The 14,060-nt window shown below is 39.2% G+C and overlaps 2 protein-coding genes across 2 annotated transcripts in view; one reads left to right on the top strand and one right to left on the bottom strand.

Annotated features, from left to right (window-relative positions):
* Nucleotides 1-6,891, bottom strand: part of tmem154 (transmembrane protein 154) — a gene marked incomplete in the record, with an annotated part of 9,251 nt that extends 2,360 nt beyond the window's left edge. Inside the window, 5 exon segments of the mRNA XM_037690491.1 lie at nucleotides 1,717-1,869; nucleotides 2,064-2,120; nucleotides 2,192-2,263; nucleotides 5,886-5,984; nucleotides 6,676-6,891. Coding sequence (XP_037546419.1) covers nucleotides 1,717-1,869; nucleotides 2,064-2,120; nucleotides 2,192-2,263; nucleotides 5,886-5,984; nucleotides 6,676-6,766 — 472 coding nt within the window.
* Nucleotides 6,892-9,116: 2,225 nt separating this feature from the next.
* Nucleotides 9,117-12,091, top strand: tma16 (translation machinery associated 16 homolog). Its single transcript, XM_037690490.1, has 7 exons — nucleotides 9,117-9,167; nucleotides 9,285-9,388; nucleotides 9,568-9,605; nucleotides 9,692-9,776; nucleotides 10,333-10,481; nucleotides 10,557-10,599; nucleotides 10,937-12,091. The coding sequence occupies exons 1-7, from the start codon at nucleotides 9,165-9,167 to the stop codon at nucleotides 11,082-11,084; spliced, it is 570 nt and encodes a 189-aa protein (XP_037546418.1). The 5' UTR covers nucleotides 9,117-9,164; the 3' UTR covers nucleotides 11,085-12,091.
* The last annotated feature ends 1,969 nt before the right edge of the window (nucleotides 12,092-14,060 follow it).

Below are 14,060 nucleotides of genomic sequence, written 5' to 3'. Positions count from 1 at the left end.
GGATGGATGGATGGATGGATGGATGGATGGATGGATGGATGGATGGATGGATGGATGGATGGATGGATGGATGGATGGATGGATGGATGTCAGGGTATTTGAACCAGCAGCCTCTCAATTACAGGCTCACCTTACTTATCCTCTGTGCCACCAATAAAAATAATAACAACAACAATAAAAATAGTAATGACAATAACAACAATAAACATTTTTTTAATTCAAAACATGAAAAGCTGACATTGCACTGAAATTAATTTAACATTTTCTAAGCTATTCTACTACTATATTATTTTATTTTTTATTATTATTTGTATTATTATTATTATTATTGGGGTTTTTTTTAGCTTTATTAGCAAGTAATAAACTGGATTGTATGAATCTGACTTTAATGGAATCACTTTTTTTGTGCTGCAACTGATACGACATAGACTGAACTACTTAAAAATAAAGCTTGTAAGTTCTAAAAACAAAATTTAAAAAGTACTTGTGTTCTGTATCTAAAAATAAAAATAAAAATCCCATAAGAGACGATAACTTTGACCACCCTGGGGTTGTGATTCCAAATGAAACAGTCAAAGTAATTTCTATGTCAAGTATTTTAATTATCAGATGCTGGTTTAGGAGGGTGGTTGATGCTGATTTCTAATCTATAAATGAAATTCATGTGGAAATAGTTGTAGGGCTGATCTGATCTGATGATCCAAAATAATAACAGTCTGACAGATATTGATGATCAGTGCAGGTGGGGGCTCATCATCAGTGGAGGTGCTCTTCTGCAGGGAGTGTCTTGTTCAACTGTTCTGTTGGATTATTTAGAGATAAAAACATTATGGGCTATAATATGCATTGTTAATTATAATGTATTATAAATGTAGATAATTCTGAGACAAGTTAAAATGCACACCACTGATACGATACTTCAGCATCTCCCCTCTAGCAGCACTGAGTCTGACTTTGTGAGAGTAAGAGATGCATGGTTCAAATGCTCGCTGTTGTTTAAAATGCATGTCTGGCTATATGTACTATATGTACTTTATGTACTATATGTACTATATGTACTATATGTATTATATGTACTATATGTACTATATGTATTATATGTACTATATGTACTATATGTACTATATGTACTATATGTACTATATGTACTATTTGTATTATATGTACTATATGTACTATATGTATTATATGTACTATATGCACTATATATACTATATGCATTATATGTACTATATGTACAATATATACTATATGTACTATATGTACTATATGTACTTGTACAATATATGTACTTGTACAATATGTGCCATTTTCATAGACTTTATTAAGCTGTCTGTGTGAGCAGTGGGATTAGTTTATTTTATTGTGTATTTTCAGTGTCTATTTGTAATGGCTGACATACTTGAGCACTGTGTTTTGTTTTATTCTTTATGAATAATGTTTTAATTTGTGGTATTTTCCATCATAGCCGACTCCATGTGGCTGTAACAAAGAGCGCTTCCAGAAAGACCTTTTAAGAGTTATCTTAGGAGAGGAATTTTCAATCTGTTAAATCTTTCTGTCAAGATTTTATTTGTTTATTAAATGTACATGTTTAGTTGCTGTTTAAACGCTTCAACATCAGACTTCGACGTGAACCTGAACCTAAAAGAAGTGTTGTTGCTGTTTGTCCCATGGACTGAACAGGTGCTGAGCTCTGTCATGTGATGGACACACCTTCATTTGTCGAGTTGTTGTTACACGAACGTTTGATGATAATGCCACAAATTGTAGCAGCGATGAGCACAGCGGCCACTACGGCTGGAATCAGGATGACGAGCAGATCCAGATCCTTTCCTTCTGTTGAATCTGTTGAATTCAAAGACCCCACTTGTAGAAGAACAGTAGCAGATTAGTGATCGTAAAATGAGGCCTAGTCTGGTCGTTACCTGCAGTTGACACCTGATTTCTATCATCTTACTTCAAACAGCACAATGACGGGTAATGACTGTTTAATCTAAAAACTAAAATTAAAATTGAGACACATATCAGGACATAAGTTTGCATCAGTTAGACTAACTTACTTTCTGATTGTTCAGAGTCTCCTGAACAAGACTCTGTTGTGCTGCCCTCAGGTGAACCTGGACAGAAACACACGTTAAAGTCTTGCAGTGAAGACAAACAGCTCTCTATGACTCGTCTGTAATTTTACCCAAGACTGTTGGGCCGGAAGCTGAGGTGATGACGGGGGGTTTCGTTGAACTGCTTTCTGTAGCTATGACTGCTGACAGAAATCAGTTTTATTAGTTGCTTTGCAATAATATGAGCATCATGATAAACAAATGTGGTTTTACAACCAATGAATATAAAAGCACAAATCAGTCTGATATTTTCAGCTTCTAATATTTGGATGGTAATAACAAAATGGCATTAAGTGGAACAGAAAAAAACACTGAGTATAAATCTGTCCTTAGTCTAAGACTGGTTGCTTCTGTATTTCTTATAAGCAAATTTAAGAATAGTTTTCCAGCAGCTATTCATTTATAACATTGGTGTCTCTGTGAGACACATTTTGAGAAGGAGCACTTCACATTCATGCTGACAAATACAACATACTGTACGGTATAATAATGTAACACAAAAAATGAGTTAAAAAAGTGAGTAGAATTTGATATTTTTGTTTAACACATGGCAAAAGGTACACACTTCGAAAATGTTAGCATTTGAAAATGTAAACACACATGGAAAACATATCATTTGTGGATTTAGCACAATAAAACAGAAGAAAAAAAAACAGCCACTGGAGAGCACAAGCCAGTGTATCGCTTGTGCCGGTCCCACGACCAAGTAAATGGTGAGGGTTGTGTCAGGAAGGGCATCCAACATAAAATGCTTTTGCCAAAACTAATGTGAGTTAATCTAAGTGACAGTATGTCAGATCAATCAAGGCCAAGGTTTAAAAAGGCCACCACCGGTGCTGTTGAAAAACCAAAGAAACCAAATGGAAGGGCAGCAAGGCTCACAGCACTGGAGCAGTGTTTTAAGTGTTTTACCATAGTGTGTATAGAAAAAGAAATGGAGTAGGGGTGGTCCTGAAAGAGGAGTTGGCAAAGAATGTACAAAGTAGTAGAGGTGAAAAGAGTGTCAGATAGGATGAATGTGTCTGAAAGTAGAAGTAAAAGGTCTGATGCTAAATGTTGTCAGTGGTTATGTTCCACGGGTTGGATGTGATGTAGAGGAGAACGATTCATTCTGGAAAGATCTGGATGAAGTGATAGAGAGTGTTCCCAGGGAGGAGAGAGTGGTGATCGGAGCAGACCTGAATGGACATGTTGGTGAAGGAAACAGAGGGGATGAGGAAATGGGTTTGGTGTCAAGGAAAGGAATCAGGAAAGATAAATGGTGGTAGATTTTGCCAAGAGGATGGAAATGACTGTAGTCACTTATTTCTAAAAGAGGGATGAACATAGAGTGACCTATAAGAGTGGAGGAAGGAGTACACAGGTAGACTACATTCTGTGTAGAAGAGGAAACCTGAGGGAGATTGGGGACTGTAAGGTTGTGGCAGGGGAGAGCGTGGCCAGACAGCATTACATTGTTGTGTGTAGAATGCCTGTTGTAGTGAAGAAGAGAAAAATAGTAAAATCAGAGAACAAGATCAAATGGTGGAAGCTGAGGAAAGAAGAATGTTGTGAGGAGTTCAGAGAGGAGCTGTTAAAGGCTCTGGGTGGCAAGAAAGATCTTCCAAATGACTGGGCTACTACAGCAACAGAGAGACAGGTAGGAAGGTACCGGGTACTTGGTGTGTCGTCTGGACAGAGACAATATAATAAGGACACCTGGTGGTGAAGAATGAAGTGCAGGAAGCTGTTCAAAAAAAGAGGTTAGCTAAGAAGAAATATGACAGTGAGAGGACTGAAGAGAGGAGACAGGAAAGTAAGGAGATGGCAGAAGGTGTATGATGAGCTGTATGGGAGGCTGGACACTGAAGAAGGGGAGAAGGACTTGTAGCACTTGACAGATTGGCGAGACAGAGGGATCAGGCTGGAAAGGATGTGCAACAGGCTATAGGCTTGTTAAAGATATGGTAATTTTCTAACAAGAGAGGAGACTGTAACAGGAAAATGGAAGGAGTACTTTGAGGAGCTAATGAATGAAGAGAATGAAAGAGGAAGAAGAGTAGAGGTTATAGAAACTGTGGACCAGGAAGTGGGACATTATTTTCTGTAGCCTAACCCTAACCCCACCAGCAAGACTGCTCTTTATGGGGACCTGGCTTTGGTCCCCATAAAGAGCAGCTGGTTCCCACAATGCATGAGTTTTTGTAAAATTGGTCCCTACCTGAAACAAAAACACAAAAATGTTTGTGTGTGTGTGTGTGTGTGTGTGCGTGTGCGTGTGCGTGTGCGTGTGCGTGCGTGCGTGTGTGTGAACAAGGCAAACCCTGACTCAGTTCCACGAGTTGTGTCAGGAGGAATGTGACAACATTCCAGCAAATGATTGTGTGAAGGTTGTGGAAAGAAATACAAAGAATTCACTGTGGCTTTAAAAAGAAGTCAATAATGTGACGGTCATCTAATATTGAACTGATCAGTTGTAAACGTACAATCAGTGATTACTTCATTAAAATATGTCCAGTGGCACGAGACATATTTTGCTAACAGAAAAGGTTTACTCCATTGATTAATGGCGTATTTTTAAACAATAAGCTCAAAGTATGTGGAGGAGAAAATGCCTCTCCATCACTCCTAATTTTAGCACAAACGTACCTAAACTTGACTTAGTAATTTTTGTGTCCGCTCAGATCGATCAGCTGTAGAATCATTCGTGAATGTCAATAGAGTTGACGTTCAAATGTTCATGAGTACGTAGATCGAGAAATTTAATCCAGAATTTTGGGGAGTGGTGGCGCAGAGGTTAGAGAAGATGGGCCTGTGATTAGAAAGTCGCAGGTTCAACTCCTGGTACCGTCAACATCAAAATGTGGGTGGGAAAAAGGTGAAGCACCCACACCTGCCTCCACCCTCATTCACCTTACTCTGGGCCCTTGAGCAAGACCCTTAACCCCAACCGTCTGCTCCCTAAACAGGTCTCTCTTGAAAATGAGTTCTCGTGGCTCAATGAGACTACCCGTATAAATAAAGGGTAAATTTAAAAAAAAAAGAAAATAATAATAATTTCAGTGATTAATGAGAAATTTTGCTAACAAACGCACATATACAAACACACAGACATGACAAAGCAGTTTGGCCTTTCACCAACGGGCAGTAATTCTAGTACAAACGTTAATGTCACAGTGAAGATAAAACTGAAAGTCAGGTTAAATAATTTCACAGGCTCTGCATTTTATACTTTAAAAATTATTCTGTCTAAAATTCTCTTAAAATCCATCAACTTTACTCGCTTCTTCCTTTTCTGATCACGGGGGTCACTGCTGCTCATGTCCAGCAGTCACTGTGAAAGAGGCGGGGGACACCCTGGACAGGTGTCCAGTCCAACACAGGGACACATGGAGACAAATGAGACAAACAACCATTCACTCTCACTCACACCAAGGGACAATTTAGAGTTACCAATCAGTCTAACATGCGTGTTTTTGGTCTGTGGGAGGAAACTGGAGTACCTGGACAGAGAGAAGATGCAAACTCCACCCAGAGAGCCTCCACCGGCTGGGATTTAAACTGGCAACCTTCTCGCTAAGAGGCAGCAGCTCTACCAACTGTGCCACCGTGCCGCCCTCTTTAAAAATAAAAAAAAATCTAAAATTCAAATCATGTTGACAACAACAACCATGAAGACAACCAGCTAAAACTAATCATCTTATCTTTGAAGTGCATGAGTTTTCACTGGAAAAGTGATCAATCATGTGATCAATCATGTGATCAATCATGTGATCCTGCGCTCACCTCCGTCTGCTGCAGCATCTCCTCCTGTTTCTGTTGTATCCTGTGTTTCTTGTGTGGGATCAGCATCAGTAGCACTGCTTTCATCGTCTTTGCAAAACGCTGTGATGCAACATCTCTCGTTACTTCAAACACACGTGTCAATGAATAAAAGAATGTAACATATAAAATATATAACTGAATACAAATGTAACACTCAACACTTGGATTAAAACTGAAACTGCAAATTCTGCCCACATTTTCTTAACGAGTCACTCAGGAAATATAAACGTCTGTTTAAATGAGAAGTTACAACAAAAATGAAAACTGTTGCCAAAGTCCGAATTAGGAACGAACAAAAGATGGTGGGATATTGAGAAATCAGATCCTCTGAGAAGTTACTCACGAAGATTTCACTTTTAAAATTACGCTCAGCGTGTGAATAAACAAAACAGTCCTGATGTGTTGGTGAAAGATTGATCAGGCTGAGCTGATCAAACGTCACGAAACTGAACAACCTGATGTCAGTGAAGGCCTCATGACTTGGTTTCATCTGAAAGGAAAATTAAAGGTGGAAAACACTTTAACATGTTGGATCTTGTTCCCATTCTAACGTGTCTGCTCTGCCTGGTGTCTCTTAAATCAGTTCAGAAGAAGAAAAAAGTCTAAATAGATCCTGTTTTTCACTGCAGCTCTAACTCTCTGTCATGAAGTAAAGTTTGTTGTAACATCGATTAAAGCAGGAACAGAAAGGCAGAGAGGAGATGGGATAAAGAAAAGTGTTTTCAGAGCGAAGAGGTGTTTTCTGTCCTACCTTTCCCAGACAAACTGCTCAGCAGCAGCAGCAGCAGCAGCAGCAGACGGGTCTTTAACCGGGGGCCTCTCATGTTACTGAGCAAAGACATAATGACATAGTGCCACTATGAGGCTGTTTCCCCCGTGGTGTCACAGCATCACACTTCCTGATTTTACTCAACGTTTAAAAAGAAAAAACGGCCACACACCCACAGATTCACTCCGGTAGTCACTCGGATGTGATGCAACCAGCCGTGTGCTTGTAGCTACAAGTCAAACTGCGCTTCGGCTGCAGGAACACATTCCTGACCGTCAGGTACGCAACACAACGAGAGCAGTTTCAGACAGTCAGGTGTCTCTCCTCGCCACGCCAGTGCTCTGACCTCTGAGATTTTGCTCCTTTAGGACAAGTTCCTGCAGAGTTCTGCCGCTGCACCGTGTTGCAGACTAATAATCATGAAACTACTTTCTGACCAACAAGCCTCTGCAGACCTGGTATGGCAGGAACATCTGCATGTCACAAGGTCGTGTGCTGAGCCCCTTCCTCTAGTTTCTCTTCAGCTACAGAACTGGTCTTCAGTTTGTCAAAGACAAGAATGAGATGGCCTACAGGTGGAGGTCCTGGCTGGGTGGTGCACTTGACACACAGGAAAAACAAAGGAGTGTCCACTCACAGCGGACTTTGCGATTGAGCTTGCAGCAGCTTCAAGTTCCAAGGGATTCACATATCGGAGAACTTTTCTTGAATGGCCTGGTTCAGAAAGTTCATTAGCAAATCTGATTCTATAAACACTGAGGACGAACCATCCCTCCATCCACCACCACATCATTTAAAACATCTTGATGGAGTTGTATCACAGTCTGGAGCAGAAACAGAGCTGAAACCACCCAAAGCATCATCAGTGATTTACTTCCTGTTTCTGAGGAAGTTTGAAGGAAATGGTGTCAAAAGAGCAGACAGCATTGTATGTTTTCCTCCTTAACCTCTGAGAGATACTTTAGGTGTCTGCAGGACCAGCAGTCTCAAGAACAGTTTTTCTCACCCCACAGCTGTCTTCCTTTTAAACTCTACACTAAATGATACACTTTGAGCTTGAAAGACTGATTTGTATTTATGGTGCACAAGTTTCATATGTGCTTTTTGTCTCTGTTTGCGAACTGACATTTTAATATTGAATTTGCTCATTTCTGTAAAAACCTGTTTGAAAAGTTGTTCATAAACTGTGTTGTTAAAATGATGACTGAAAAAAATTCTGATGTACAAGTAACTTAAACAATATGTCCACCATGTATGACAAATACTGAAACAATTAGATATTTTTGTTGTTAAAAAAAATAGATTTTTTATTTATTTTTTATTTCAATTGACACCTTTTGGATTGCTTTACATCATTAGGTTTTGTGTCGTAAAACTATTTCATTGTATGACATTGTAGGCTCTGGTTGTCAAATGGAAAAACATAAAATAATAGTTTGGGAAAAAAATATTAGATTTTCAAAAGATCAATAACTAGGTAAGGTCTGTAAATTTAAAATCCCACATGCCAATCCATACATAAAAACTAGAAACTCACAATTTGCTTATGAGTGAAAACAAATGCAGTGGCCTTTAATGACATTTTGAATTTACTTCTTTTTACATGACAAAATCACAACATTGTTATGGTTTATTTTAGTGTGTTTTATTTTATTGTATTTGTATATTATTAATATATTTGTTTTGCATTTACCATTTCTGCACAAAACCCCGAAAAAAATAGAAACCAAAACTCTTCATAAAAAGAAAATAAATTTGTTTTAAATAAAAATAAGACCACAGCAAATACCATTAGTGTATTATAAGATAAAAATGTTTGTAAGTAAATAAAACTGGCAAAACAGTTTTAAAGCAACTTTTAAACGACTGTAAAACAAAAGGAAGGAGAAATTTGTATTTTAACACACTAATCTAACAACCTTATTTTAATATATTTGACAGCTGTAAGGCTTATATGAAAGCATAATTAGTATTTATTTGCTTATGTATTTATTAATAAAGTTGCTGCTTCAAAAGCTGCCCCTGACTCTCCTCAGAAAAACCTGTACCTAAATTTTGCTGTCAGTCCCTGACTTGGAGGACTATTTTTGTTGAACTGGGCTTCTATTAATTCATTCATTCAACCTTCCTTTAGACAGGTTAACCCCACTGATCCTCGGGACTCATTTACAAGAGAAACCTGTGAGACCATGTGTGATGTGAGAGACCATAGTTGTATTCGGAAGTAGAGAGTCGGACCGGTTTCAGAGACGGACCCGGTCCAGATTTTCACATATTTTAGTATTCTGTTTTCAGTTCATAATAAACACATTTTAAATTACGCCTAAATTATGATAGTTAGTAGGGTGTTTTTTTTTTATTCCACACAATTACTTTTGCGGCAACACGGTTTTCGTTACATTTATTTAAGACGGACCACTTCCGCTTCCGGTGTAATTGTCAACAGACCACGCTTGTCTTTTTTAGTGAACATGGTGAGGCTATTTCTCTGCTATTTTCAGTGTTTTTAACGTCAGAATTGCAATTTATTGTGTGTAGGTGGGTCGTAATTTTTAAAATGTATACTTTTTTATAATTTGATTTATTTTCAGCCGAAGACTCAGAAAGGAAAAGCGGCGGAAAAAGTTGTTCACCCTTACAGCAGGAAAGCTGCTTATCTCGCCCGAGAGGAAAACAAACAGAAAAAGAAAAACAGGTTTGTACATAAAAATCAATTAATACAACATTAGCACCTAAAACTGGAGTTTATTTGTGCATGGGGATTTTGTCGGTGAAAACTGACACCAACAAAATCATAAATTAAAACATAGATTTCTTGTAAATAGATGACGTCGGTCAGTTCTGAATGTCTGGATTTTTTCTTTGATGCTTCAGGTTGAAGAACGAAAAAGCAGCACGGCTAAATAACATTGGTAAGCGTGTCTGTCATTTGTATTGATGCAAAGTTAGAGCTCCAGATTGAAGTTCTGGTTCTTCTCGTCTGGATGTTAAATTACAGGTGACAAGCTTTTATGGTTTCAAAGTCAGCTGGACCCAACAAAGGCAAACTACACCCAGAATGATGCCTGTGACATTATTGAAAGGTAAAATAATGATTGTATGTTCGTTTTTGTTCAAAGCACTAAAGTAAATTTCATTATGTAATACCTAAAATGTGTTTTTATTTCAGATCATTCTGCCTTCATTATTCAATGTTTTAACGCATTTAGTTACATGTGCAAAACTGTTTCTAAGGTAATTATGGACAGATTGGCAAATTGAATATCCCATCAAAATTATATATAAAATGGAGGCAACATAAACCACCACTTTGTAAAGAAAGGATGCAAGGAGACACAAAATGACCAGCTGTTGTTTTAGTCACAAAGAGCTACGGTAAATGTATTGTGATGGCTAAATAGATATGAAAACTAGCCAAATTATACAGATTGTACATAATGTGATTTAACAAAATAATGCAGAAATTTGAAAGAATCAAAGTGAGACATAAGAGCAGAGTAATAAACAACCACAAAGAGATATAAAATGATAAAATATAATACACAGCAGAGATCCAGATTCTGCCTGTATGGTTTGTAGTTGCCTCAGTCTGTTTCATGTGTTGAACTCTGAGAGCTGATGTGTTCATGGTGTGTTCAGGTACCTCCACAGATTTGATTCAGAGTTGGAGCAGATTGAGTTAGTGAATGGGATCAAGGGTCGGCAGGGTCGTCTTCATGGTGCCAGAGAAGCTGTCATCAAACAGACTTTAGAGCGAGAGCGGGAGCAGTATGACGGAGTCGGGTTCGGTGAGTTCGCAGCATACTGCGCTCACACTTGTAGAGTCTGAAAAATCCTCCTTCATCCTGCGTTGTCATTTTCAGAAATCCCTGACATCATCAATGCAAAACATCTGAAAACATTCAGGTGAGTGTTTGAGCTTTGTGCACTTGAACAAGCAAAGTTTTACTTTTCTCATTTGACAGAATTAGAGTTGTCATTTGCATGTTAAGTAAATTTGTGGGGTTTGGTTTTGACATAAAGCACTTCTTTGAAAGATAACACAAATGTTAAAATTAAAGAAGAAGAAAAACAGGTTAGATTAGACTCTAATCTAATCATTAGAGCTTTGGTTAGAGTTAGAGGAAAAAAACAAACTAGCAGAAATATTAGCACATATTTGCCAAACATGCAGGGTTGTAGCATTCCCCTCTTTTTGGCAGTAATATATAAAAAATATATACTTTTGTTTTTCTTTTGGCAGAGAGTGGACAGGAGATCTGAAGAAACTTCCAAATATCAAGCTGCGAAAAGTGTCAAGTAAAGATTTGGACACAAAGCGTGAAGCAGAGGATGAGAACAAGGAAGATGAAGATGAATTGGACAGTGCGCAGATGGATGAGATGGTGTAGACGTCAGACTCCTAATACTTCATGCTGAAGTTTCTATGCAGCCGGGACATTAAACTGAACTTTTTTAACTAAGATTTTACATCAGAAAAACGAATGAAGACATTGCTGTTCCCCATTTGTCCAGGAGATGGCGCTAAAGTCAAAGACACATAAAAACCAGGCTGTCATTTCACCAGGCAGTAACTTCACACCAGCTTTATAAAGGTTCTACATTCATTGTTTATTGCACAAACATATTTCATCTGTGTTTATGATTAGAACTGAAAATAAAAGCCTTAAATGTTGTGAATGAAAGCAGAACGTGTACGTTCTGTGATGCAGGAAAACAAATCTGCAGAAAAGTGAACAAGAATTTAAAAAAAAAACTCCCTTTGAGCTGAGCTGAGACAAACAACTATAAACTTCAAACATGATCAAGTATAACTATTTAAGTAATGGTTACATTACTGTTAATGACTTCCTGATAAAAACTCAAAACTAAACATAAATGACCTAACTTAGACTTAGCTTAAATAATTTTTTAAAATTCCCTAATCAGATGAAACATTTAATTTAAAAGTTGTAGCTCTTAATAACTCAGTGTGTGAAAACATGACTGTCCAGATGAGTGTTTTAAGGCTTCAGTATGCTTCAGGGGAAAAAAGGTGCTTTTCAGGTGTTCTCTAGAACGTCACGTAAACACTTGTTTGGACTTTGTTGGGCGCTAAAATGGCTTTTTGTGGAGAAAAGATGCATTCACAGTTTTAGATCAAATATATTTCCGTAAAAGCTTACAGAAGGTAAGTTAAACAAAGTGGAGGGATTTAATTTGTACATATGAAACTTGAATGTCAGTTAAAGTGCAGTTAGGAGCTCAGCGTTTGTTTTCATTCATCAGTAAAAAATGTATTTCAACAGTCGTGAGTTTTGGTTGAAGCATATTGAGACCTGTAACAAAAAGTTCGACATCTTTTACGTCAATACAGATTTTAAAAGTGCGTACAAATAAAATGACATCATTCTGTTTACCCGCACCTCGAGTTTGCTGCTGACTTTATTTCCTTCGTGCTGCCTCACCTGCTCGTTTCTCTCCAGTTTTTCACCTGTTCCTTCACTACATCTCTTCTGTTTTCCATATTCCTGGATCAGTCCTGAACTGCTGCACCTTAAAACCAGAGCTCAGTGAAGCTGGGAGTTCAGCTGCACGAGCCAGTTCGGCTCTCAGTTTAATCAGACGGGGTTTTGCACCGGCGCCACCGCAGCCTCCACAGACATGTCAGAGTCCATGTGTGCCACTGGGGCAGCGACGGGCACGAGCGGGACCTGGACGGTTTCGTTCTTGCCGTTGCTGAGCGCGCTGGGCTGGGCCTGGCAGCTGTGCATGTTCTTCTCTGGGCAGTTCTGGACTGTGATGATGCGGTTGAAGGCCTTGAGGCGGCGCCACAGCTGCAGGTACACTTTACACTGGATGTACAAGAAGACGAGGCCGCCCGTGAAGCCGATGGCCACCACAACCAGCTTGGTCCAGAAAGGCCACTCCAGCACGCCTAAGAACACACAAGTGCACGGCTCCTGTGAGTGAAGCAGCAGGGGGTGTGAGGAAGCATGATGGGTGTGTGTGCAGGGGTGTGCTTACCCTGTGGGGAATAGTACTTCAGAAGAGAAACTCTCCATAACTCGTCTGCAATCAAGAGTCAGTGTAATTTCTCTTTACTCCTCTGATCTCGGATTATTAGCAGTACACTGTGTAATCTAATGATTTAATCTCATGTCCTACTTTATTATCACAGGACACTGAACACACACAAATACTAAAGCGCTAGGTGTCTTGTGTCGTGTTCTTGTTATGGATCAACAAATAGATTATGAATCAAATGATGGAAACAGTTCACGACTTAACGTTACACTGAAGCTTCACCTCTGGGATGTCAGTGAGTTTTTCTGCTGAAGTTTGTTTCACATCATTTCTACCAGATTAAAGTTGAGACTTTGACGGGTTTTACTACTATTTTATTGAACTGTTCTGTATTAAACTCTAAACTGTCTCTATTTGTGAGTGAGAGAGTGAATGGTTGTTTGTCTCATTTGTCTCTGTGTCCCTATGATGGACTGGAGACCTGTCCAGGGTGTACCCCGCCCCTCGCACAGTGATTGCTGGACATGGTCACCGGCGACCCCCGTGACCCAAAATGGAAAAAGCGGGTAAAAGATAATGGATGGATGTTCTGTATTAAAGATTGTTTAGAGCTCCTTCAAATAAACTGCAGATGAAGAGGTGTGGTGTTAGTTAAAGATTTTCTCTTTGCAGCCACATCATGAATATTGTTGATGGTTAGCGTTTCCATGACAACTCATGAGCTTCAACATTAACCCGTACCATCAAGGACAAGTTATCCTGACTTGTGTTATAGGTTGACTACTTCTGGACGGTTTCACCTCCTAAATAACTGCTAATCCTGCTTTTTGCCACAAAAGTTTGGTGAATTAATATTAAACTTCTCAAGTGTAGAACAAGAACATGATGAGGAACATGTAGAACCCTAATATAAGAATGACTGCATTCTCCCATCTCAGAAACATAGCACGACTCCGCCCATCACTCACAGTGTCCACTGCTGAAGTCCTAATCCATGCCTTTGTCACATCCTGAATCGACTATTGCAATAACGTTTTGTACGGCACACCATCCAAAACTCTCAACAAACTGCAATATATTCAAAACTTTGCTGCCCACCTTCTCACCCACACCTGCTCCCATGAACATATCACTCCTGTCCTGCAGAACCTCCATTGGCTCCCCGTCACACAGCGCATCCATTTCAAGATCCTTTTCATCACATTGAAAGCCCTCCATAATCTGGCCCCTCCATAATCTGGCCCCTCCATGATCTGGCCCCTCCATGATCTGGCCCCTCCATGATCTGGCCCCTCCATAATCTGGCCCCTCCACAATCTGGCCCCTCCATAATCTGGCCCCTCCACGATCTGGCCCCTCCA

This window comes from Nematolebias whitei, chromosome 16 (assembly GCF_014905685.2).
Source record: "Nematolebias whitei isolate Nwh7 chromosome 16, NemWhi1, whole genome shotgun sequence".
Taxonomy (NCBI): Eukaryota; Metazoa; Chordata; class Actinopteri; order Cyprinodontiformes; family Rivulidae; genus Nematolebias; species Nematolebias whitei.
The sequence above is the reverse complement of the archived record's forward strand: the minus strand, read 5'-3'. Positions and strand labels throughout refer to the sequence as shown.

Coding starts and splice junctions, on each gene's coding strand:
- tma16 (XM_037690490.1), top strand. Junction 9,606..9,691: donor AGCACGGCTAAATAACATTG/GTAAGCGTGTCT, acceptor GTTAAATTACAG/GTGACAAGCTTTTATGGTTT. Junction 10,600..10,936: donor AAACATCTGAAAACATTCAG/GTGAGTGTTTGA, acceptor TTCTTTTGGCAG/AGAGTGGACAGGAGATCTGA.